The sequence below is a fragment of the Physeter macrocephalus genome, chromosome 14 (genome assembly GCF_002837175.3).
Source record: "Physeter macrocephalus isolate SW-GA chromosome 14, ASM283717v5, whole genome shotgun sequence".
In the NCBI taxonomy this organism is placed as follows: Eukaryota; Metazoa; Chordata; class Mammalia; order Artiodactyla; family Physeteridae; genus Physeter; species Physeter macrocephalus.
Window position 1 is genome coordinate 116,182,571 of NC_041227.1, and position 9,826 is coordinate 116,192,396.

The following is a 9,826-nucleotide window of genomic DNA, read 5'->3' on the forward strand; positions in this document are numbered from 1 at the left end:
GTAACGGGAGACGCCGCAACAGGGAGAGGCCCGCGTACCGCAAAAAAAAAAAAAAAAAAAAGTTGTAGTGATGCAGAGGATACATTTAATTAGGATACTAATGGTTTTTAGTTTGATATTGAGTTTATGATACTAATATTAAACAATGACATTTTAATCTTAGATCCAGTACCAAGATTTAAGAAACATTTACTACCCCATTAAAAAGCCATTTACTTAGGTATATGAATACATTTTTTCATTTGATGTTTGAGTATATTTTTAAAAGACTAGGTAGTTCAGACTGGCTGTCTGGTTCTCTACACTGTAAATAACTACTAGCTTCCTTTTTTACTTTATGCCTTATAGAACTTACCTCTTTACTGGTGGACTTTCTGGAAACTAATACCACTTATTTAAATAAGAAAGTGTTAATTTATTAAGTTGATACTTTTAAGCAGGTTTGCTTTTTTCTTCTCTTTTCTTTCTCTCTTTCTTAAAACAAACTAACAAACAAACAAACAAATCCCAAACCCATTTTGTAGTATCCAGCATATCTCAAGTGGCTTAAAAAGCAGGATTAATTTTTTTTAAGGTTCATATCCTGAGATTCCAGTAGGTGGCACTCTTACAAATCCTGACGATTTGACTGCTTTGGCAATACGTGATTGTTTTCTAGATGGTTCCCTTTTTACTGTGACCTACTTGCAAACCCATTTGTTCTGGATAACTAAAATTCATTTTCCCTCTAATTGTCAGAGTTGCATATACTGTTTGTTAAGCATTTAAAAAATGTACAAAAGAAAAAATATTCTTCAAACACCTTGATTAATTTCCAAGAGATAACCACTATAACAATTTAGTATATACAATATTTTCCAGAACTTTCTCTAGCCTACACGCACAATAAATGCATATAAAAGTTAAAATTTAAATTAATAAAGTTTTAGATTTTAAAATAATCTTAATGATATGCTTGTCTTTGTTTTCTGATCCTGTACCTGTGTTTTTTCTTATGAGTTATTTTCCTTTAAGACAGACCTCTCATTTCTGCAATTCATTAATTGCTGAGTCTGAAAGGACCTTTCACATCTGTGTTGAATTAGGGCTGTGGTGTAGGGAATGAGGCCTAGACTTTCATGATAAGGATTCTATGCTAACTGCATTTCTTGGCAGTGAGAGTAGGGTAAAGAGAACTGAAATAATAAGAAATCTAATGCTTCCTTTGGCAACTGAAGACTGTAGAATATTCTAAGATTTTATCAGAATAGGATTGTGATTTTTAACTTGCTGGCTATTCCAGGAGATGCTCGCTATTGGATCTTCAGTGGGAAATTTTGTGAAATCACTGATTTTTTTAAAATAGATTTTTCTCCCACAGTATAACTTAAGGGCAGCCAATTTCCCCCAGAATGAGCAATCCAAGAGACCAAGCCAGACAGAAATGCTTTTGTGACCTAACCTTGGAATTCACACACTGTCACTCCTTCAGTAGGTCTGCTTTACTCACTGTGGGAGGGAACAATGCTCAGGGGCATGAGTACCAAGGAGGTGAGGCTCATTGGGACCATCTTGGAGGTTACCACAAGGAGTGGTTACTTTATCTATTTATACACAGGAGGTTACTTTATCTATTTATTTCATTGAGGTATAATTGACATATAACATTATATTAATAGTGTTGGGTATACAACATAATGATTTAATATTTGTATACATTGGGAAATGGTCACCACAATGAGTCTAGGTAACATCCATCCATAGATGGTTACTTTAAAGCCCTGGGATTAGATGAGGCCGCCTAGGGAGTGAGTGTAGAGAGAGAAGACGATAGGATTAAGTCAACATTCAGAAGTCACAAAGAAGAGTCTGAGAAAAAGCTTCCAGTGAGGTGATGCCTCTGGGAGCCCAGCAGAGAAAATATTCCCCAATATTTTGGGAAGGCTGAGACACTAGGATAATAGCTAAGAAATGACCACCGAATTTATACATGTGCAACATCCCTTTCTCCTTGGAGTTTCACACAATTCAGATGTAGTTGTAAGGAAAACAGATGCAGTTTAAAGCAGTAACTATTTGCAGCCACTTTTGAGTACCAGGAAGTGGCATCATTTATTACTTGGGGGCTATGGAGCTTGTGCAGGAAAAGACCTTGATAATCTCTTTAGGTCTGAAAGGTAAGGTTCTCCTAGCATTAGTTCTGGAAGGTGAGGTCTAGACAGAGAGCTGAATTGCCATGAGTAATGAAGTAAGATGAATGGAGCATCTGAGATCACTAGCAAATTTAAAAAGAAGTGTGACTTTAGAAAGCTGCATATGGAAGCAAGTCAGCTGAAAATGACATAATAATCTTCTGTGGGCTTTTGCACCCAGTGCTGGAATGCCTCCAGGCTTGCCTGACTCTCTCCTCTCCTTTCTGCTCCTTTGACGCTCCTTGCTCATCAGTTCCCCTGGTTTCTCCGTAGCATTTTGGTTACACACAGTAAATAATAATAGGACACAAATATTGAGTACTTCTAAGTGCCAGGGACTGTTCCTACTGTTTTATGTATGTTACCTCATTTAATCTTCACAAACTCACCCCACTTTAAAGATCAGGAAACAGAAGCAGGCAAGAGGTTGACTTACTTGCTATTAAGTATTAGGGTCAGAATTTGAACCCAGTCTGGCTTCAGAGATCAGGCTCTTAATTGTTAAATCTTGCTCTCGTTTTCCTTTTAGGTTTTGAATTTGGCAACCCAGATTGAACCACAGTCTACTCAGGCTTAGACTTTGGCCACCTTCTGCCCCAACCCAGAACATGACATCTGTTATTGACTTGTGGGTCTGCCCCACCCCAATAGAAACCCCACCCTGGGCCTTGCTGGTGCCCAATAGGAGAAAGGCCATCAAAGCAGTGTTTGTTTACGCCCCTGTGTCCTTTCTTATGTGCTTCCTCTGTTCCCTTTCTCCCTTCTCTGCCTGGTTGGTTTCTGTATGAAGCATTTGGTTGCCTCCTCACAAATGTTTCTTCCTCCAAGAGTCCTTTGAACTTCTATCCGCCCTATCTCACTGTATCACTGTTCCCAGTAGATGTCTATCTCTGCCCTCAATTGGGAACTCCTCCAGGCAAGGACCATATCTTTATTCACCTTCGAGGCTTGAGTTGGGCACACTATGGGAGTTCATAAGTGTTTCCTGATTGAATGAAAGAAGGTGCTAGAAAAAGAACAGGACAAATGTTATCCCGTGTAGTGAACAATACAATTTTTTTTTGTAACCTTGATGGGCTGATGTAAAAAGGAAAGAACTTCTAAAAGAATCTTCTTAACTTAATCAGTATTTCACAAACCTCTCTCTACGCACTTGACACTATTGTTGGAGTCAAGGAGGTACACACTTCACATTATTACCATTCATCTTTTATTAAGATTAACTTTTTAAAAACAATGCTACTTGATCAAAGTCCGGTGATTAAAAATATGTTCCAGGTCACTAGAAGAAAGTTTATTAAAAGACTACTCTAGGTCCAGAAAGATGTAAGGCAATTTTAATTTGTTATAAAGACCAACATTTCCACAATTATTTGTAATTAAATTTTGTTTCAGAAGGCCAAAAAAAGGCTCAAAGTGACTAGGGAATCCAAAGAAAATGAAACAAACAGAAATCGAGATTGAACTAATGTATCATCTTACTCTAAAAGGAATAATTTCTACTTGTAAATTTCTTGTTCCTAAGGAACCAATCATGGGGCAGATCTTGTGAAATTTTATATTAGTTCTTCAATTTCCTGAATTTGGGAGGAGACCACCTCACCATTCACCACTTCCTGCACAATTGTCTTGATTTTTCGGGCTCTGGTAGGGTCTAAAGATAAAAATGGAACAAAGAGGGCAAAAGTTAGTGTTTCAAATATTCATCTAAAATTGGTTGTTTAACTTAAGCTTCTAAATTAGGTATTGACTGATACAGTCCATCAAATTTAAACTTTCAAAAGTGACTTTTGCATTTTAAACGAAATGCATTTTATTTAATAAAATGTATTCAGTGTTGTGCACAAATGAAAATATTTTTCTTTTTAAAATTTAAAAAGTGTTTATGATTCTCATAATACCTTGTAGATTTTTTTTTTCCTTCCTGAGCTTGCCAAAAGTTTTAACACAGAACAGACTACTCATTTTTCTGCAGGAATGCATAAATATTTTTCCTTTGCTCTGAACACAAATATATTTTAAATTTAAATTAGTAATAACACTGCAATATTCAATGAGATCTTACAGTTTTAGTCATTAATAGGTGTGATTCTGACTTATTCTAAGTGCTTCTTAGGGAATCTGCATACCTTTGGAGGAATCAGTTGACGGTGTTTGAGAGTTGGAGGCTGTCACACAGGAACTTTCATCCAAACAGTCACTGTAAAGAAAACAAGGGAGTTGATATCACAGGATGCTTTCTGGAATGAGAGGGAATAAGGAATTTGCTATTTGAGCTTAAAACTTGGCCAACTGGAGAAAGTATTGTACATTTCTTGATTAAGAATGATTGAATGATGCACCCTGAGAGTAATCAGCTGGTGCAGGGCACCTTTGCTTTCAAACCCTGCCTAAAATGGGCTCTTAAAGTGAAGCAGACAGGCAATTAATGGAAGATCTGGTTTCCTGATTTACAGTCCTGAATTCTTCCCACTAGTCCAGGCTGCTATTACTTTTGGAAAGTTCGCTACAGTAGGTCTGAGGTGATTGCGTGGCTGTGATTTGATATCATTCTCAGCATCGGGGCATTAACAGCAGAACTCGGACGGTTGATTTTTCTAATACTCATCTGCAGCATGCCTTTGTCTGTGATGCCATTGTTCATCCCAGCATTTTATTAACTTTTATCAGGGGAGATAACAGTTGACAACACTTTGCAAAATGTAGAGCATTTAACAAACCTAAGGCATGTCTTTACTAGATGTGTTATTTTCTGTCAACTAAAGAACCCTTCCCACTTCTGTTGCCCCCAAACTGCATCAGTGTCCACGGTCCGTCAGCCATTGAGGTTATTTTCAGCCTCAGTTATCTATTCACCCTTGGGCTTCTCCGTCCAGCAGGCGGCGGTAGGTCTCGATCTCCAGCTCCAGACGGGCCTTGATGTTTAGCAGCAGGTGGTAGTCGGCGCTCTGGCGCTCGGCGTCGGCGCGCACTTGCTGTAGCTGCTCTTCCAGGCTGCCGATGAGCTGCTGCATCTGGGACAGCTGGCCGTAGTAGTCGCCCTCGGTTTCGGCCAGTGAGTCCTCCAGGGATTTCTTCTGCACGGGGGAGAGAAATGGCACAGACGTAACAATGGAGGGGACCGAAATGCGGAAGGCAGCCAACGGCCTTACTAATTTGTAACCTTTTTTTTTTTTTTTTTTTTTTTTTTTTGGTACGCGGGCCTCTCACTGTTGTGGCCTCTCCCGTTGCGGAGCACAGGCTCCGGACGCGCAGGCTCAGTGGCCATGGCTTACGGGCCCAGCCGCTCCGCGGCATGTGGGATCTTCCCGGACCGGGGCACGAACCCGTGTCCCCTGCATCGGCAGGCGGATTCTCAACCACTGCGCCACCAGGGAAGGGAAACCCTGGCCTTACTAATTTGGATGCAACATTTCCTTTGCAAGGCGAAAGGAAGCCGCGTCTTTTGGCGCGCGCCGTACCATGGCGAGCTGGGACTGGAGCTCGATCTCCAGGTTTTGAAGCGCGCGCCGCAGGTCGGTGACCACGCTCTTGCTGGACTGAAGCTCCTCGGCGTTGCTGCTGATCTCCTTCCTGAGCTCGCCGCTCTAACACAGCAAAGAGGGGGGAGGGGACGTGAGCCAGCCCTGTTCCTCTCCCCGGTCTTTAATGCAAGCGTATCAACGCCTTTTTTCTTTGTTAGTGGTACCTTTTCAATGAACCAGGCTTCCGCATCCTCCCGATTCTGCTCGGCTATGGCTTCGTACCGCCCCCGCATGTCGTTAAGGAGGCTCGTGAGGTCCACTCCGGGGGCAGCGTCCATTTCTACGCTGACCTGGCCTGGGCCGCCGGCCCGGAAGCTTTGGAGCTCCTGGGGACAGCGAGTGAGAGAGAGGGGCACAGGGGCCCATTGTGACTTTCGTGGGCCTCTTCCTCCACAAAACATAGTTGGTATAAAGACAAACCTATCAATACAATATATTCAAACATTTTTTACCTAAAATTCGTATTTTTATTCTGATTTTGAAAGAACTTAAGACACTTTCACGGGCCCTGGGTCCTGGGTGCTGGGTCCTGGGTGCTGTGCCTACCATGCCTGATGGATGAGTTGGCCCCGCTTCTTGGGGCTCCACAACCTTTACAAGAAGGGAAGGCCTGGTGGAAATGTACCCGGGGTTTTCAACTACAGCTGCCAAACCGAGGGCTGCAGACGGTCCCTGGGCTTGCCCACTGTTTGTAGTATAGTCATTGCTTTACAGTGGAAAGCTCTTTAGGAGCCTAGTGCCAGGGTCATGCATGATTACTTATATACATTGCTGTATATCAGAGTTCCATGTGTGTATTACACTGGGTATAATTCGTTTCTCTAACATATATAACAGTATGTATTATTGGTAGACTTTTATTTTTGAACTTTAAAAATACTATATCTTTTTCTTGCTAAGTATCTCCTTTTATTTTCTATGACAAAAAAGATTAATTCTTCAATCCTTCCAGAATTTTTTTCACTAGATAGTGCAAGGTCAGCCTTTTAACATTTTTTTCCTAGCTAGTGAATAAAAATACTATATTTTAAGAAATCACTAAATCAGGACAATTAAAATTCTGATTGTCCTTACCAAATGATGAAAATGACAAAATCAAAAAGTGCCTCTAATGTGTTAAACTTTAACAGAAACCACCACCACAACTTCAAAACAAATGGTCATCTTAACAGGGGGATAGTGTATCATGCATATCTTTTCTAACTCCAGATTTATAAATTTGAAATTGTAATTTTTGAGTCTGGTAGAAAAAAGCAGCTTAGAGAACTGTGCTTTCTGTCTCACCTCCTCATGGTTCTTCTTCTGGTAGGCCAGCTCCTCATTCAGGGTCTCGATCTGCATCTCCAGGTCGGCTCTGGCCAGGGTCATCTCGTCCAGCACCCTGCGCAGGCCGTTGATGTCGGCCTCCACGTTCTGGCACAGGGCCAGCTCACTTTCGTATCTGAAAACCAAGTGCAAAACAGTCCAGGGAATCAACACACCCATTTGAATAAGCCCCCTGCGATCTTCAGGGCTGTTTTGCATATAAATTTAGCAGCATTGTAATGCATGAGACTGTTTTTGCTTTTCTAACTTTTTCTTTTCCTTTTTTTAAATGATAGGTTGCTGCTCAGTTGGAGAGAAGTGAAAAAATTAGGAAGTGATACTTTTCTACCAGCAATGAATCGCAATAGCACCGCACCCCAGGCTACCTCTTCCCCTCTGGCTGGCTGCCTTGGCTATGAACAGTAAGTAGCAGCCCCTCTCCAGGTGGAGTTTCTGATGGAATCCTAAAAGCGGTTGAAAATTAAATAATAATTAGTCATCTTGCTTAACCTTTATTCATGGTTTAATTTAAAGCAGTGATACTTCTTTAGTAACTCGTACTAAGGTTCAGGATCATCACCACTGCAACATCCTGTGAGGAAATTTTGCAGAGCAAAAAGGACGTTAGTATTTTCTCCTTATGTCTGATGGTGGTGTATGGGAAAGGAGGAGGCAATATAAAAATAAATGCCTGGTTAATATATAAATTGTATGTGTCATTGGGAAAAAGGTCACTTCATTTAACGCCCAGGCAAAAACATTAGTAATTCATTTTGATGCATGGAAGATTGAGGTTTAGGACATTGGTGGAATTATCATGTCGCAACATGAGTCAGTAACAAATGTCAAATATGGCAATCCATAGCCCTGGGTTTAAGTACTTTATAACTAAGGACATGTAATGTGAATTGTGTTTGAATCTAGTTACTTTCTAATAGAATGCCCAATGTGAATTTACCAAAACATTAAATGTATGGAGCATGTGAACTGCAGAAGGCTGGAAATATTTGCCATCAATGAAGGCAGGAAAATAGAGAAAAAGAAGAGATACTGGGGCATGTCAATCATCATTAGTCTTTCTTTTATTCTACTCACTTCATTCTGAAGTCTTCGGCAGCCAGTCTTGCATTGTCGATCTGCAAGAGGAGCTGGGCATTTGCAGTGCTGTCAGAAATGATCTGGCAAAACAGGGGAAGACACACAAAGTGAGGTCATAAAAGATAGTGTTTTGCAAATATATCTTTGACAGGAAAATTTTAGGTGATGTTATAATGCTATTTTATTAAGGGTTTAAGGCAGTTAACTTTTTAAAAGAAAATATGTGAAGAGAATATTATTTAAAAATTAAGAAACATACATTTCCCCCAGAAAAGGTAGTATAAAAAACAATCACTTTATGGTAAATGATAAAATAAAACTAAATATCTTAAGATGAGAAATTATTCCAAATACAGTTGAATGGAAAGATATCTAAGTTTTAGGTAATTTATGACTATAAAATATTGAAATAGCAAAAAAGAAAAGTAAAAAATAATTCCCAAAGCCCCTCTAAAAAGCCATTTTGTTACCTTATTCCTGAGGTCTTCAATCAACAGATAATATTTACTATAATCATTCTGTGACCCGGGGTCTCCAGTCCCAGATCCTCGTGTTTCATACCATTCTCGAATTTTGTTTTCTAGGTCAGCGTTAGCCTCTTCTAGAGCTCGAACCTTATCCAGGTAGGAAGCCAACCTGTCATTAAGATTTTGCATAGTTTCCTTTTCTGATCCAGAAAGAAGGCCTCCATCGTTGCCAGAGAGAATTCCTAGAGAGCCCCCTCCTGGGCTTCCCCCAAATCCAATCCCCAGGCTCCCAAAGCCACCTCCCCTGGCTCCTCCATAACCAGCGCCCAGTCCTCCTGCAAAGGAACTTCCAGAGCCACCACCAAAGCCAGAACTGGAACCAAACATGGAAGCAGCTGAAAAGCCTCCCCCATAGCTGCCTCCAAACCCCAAGGCACTTCCCCCGTAGCTGCTTCCGATGCTTGAGGCAGAAATGCCCCTGGCTCTGCCCAGTGTCCCACTTTGGGAGGACAGCCACTGGGGCAGCCCAGAGGTGCGCACGGAGAGTGACATGGTGCTGCTCTAGAGACCCACAGCTAGGGATGGTGCAGTGTCAGAAAGGCAGGAAGGCTAACCTTTTATAGGTCACCGAATGGGTGTTGCCGTTGAAAAGTTCACTCTCTCCATTCAAAATATGTCTCCCCTCCCCCCAACCTTTTTTGGCCAGCTCAACAAGAAAATGGTTTATGCACATTGACAATTCATTGGTATAGAACTAATTGAATAATTGTTCCCATTACATATTTGTGATAGAAAGAAGAAATCTGGGTGGAGTACAGATAGGTTGTCATAAGGAATTTTTCATCTCCAAATTATTCTATTGCTTGTATTCTCAGCACTGCCCAGTGTCTTACGCACAGTAGGAAAGCAAAGAGTGACTGCTGAATGGATAAACTAATGAATATTTCTTCCTAAGTCTTAAGCTTCTTAAAGTTCACTCATATTTCCTACCTGTTTCCTTTAGAAAACTCAGTATAAACCATCTGATCATGATGTAGTGTATCTTCTAGCAGAATATCGTTTCAGAAACTGTTGTGAAACGCACAGGTGGAAGGTGGGGAACAAACGCATTTTCCAGATTGATAATGGAATTTAAATTTTCAAAGATTTGTAAGTCTTGTCATTAGGTTGTTGCATGGTTTCTATTTTTCTAATTCAGAAAGAAGACCTCTTAAATATTGAAAAATGCTATTTTTGAGTAGAATATGATAGTATTTCCAGC

General features: G+C 40.6%; 1 protein-coding gene across 1 annotated transcript; it reads right to left on the minus strand.

The window, feature by feature from the left end:
- Positions 1–3,727: 3,727 nt before the first annotated feature.
- LOC102994683 (keratin, type I cytoskeletal 12) lies at positions 3,728–9,132 on the minus strand. Its single transcript, XM_007124012.2, has 8 exons — positions 8,569–9,132; positions 8,096–8,178; positions 6,980–7,136; positions 5,860–6,021; positions 5,633–5,758; positions 5,028–5,248; positions 4,301–4,371; positions 3,728–3,825 (listed from the first exon to the last, which is right to left on the minus strand). The coding sequence occupies exons 1-8, from the start codon at positions 9,115–9,117 to the stop codon at positions 3,728–3,730; spliced, it is 1,467 nt and encodes a 488-aa protein (XP_007124074.1). The 5' UTR covers positions 9,118–9,132.
- Between the last annotated feature and the right edge of the window lie 694 nt (positions 9,133–9,826).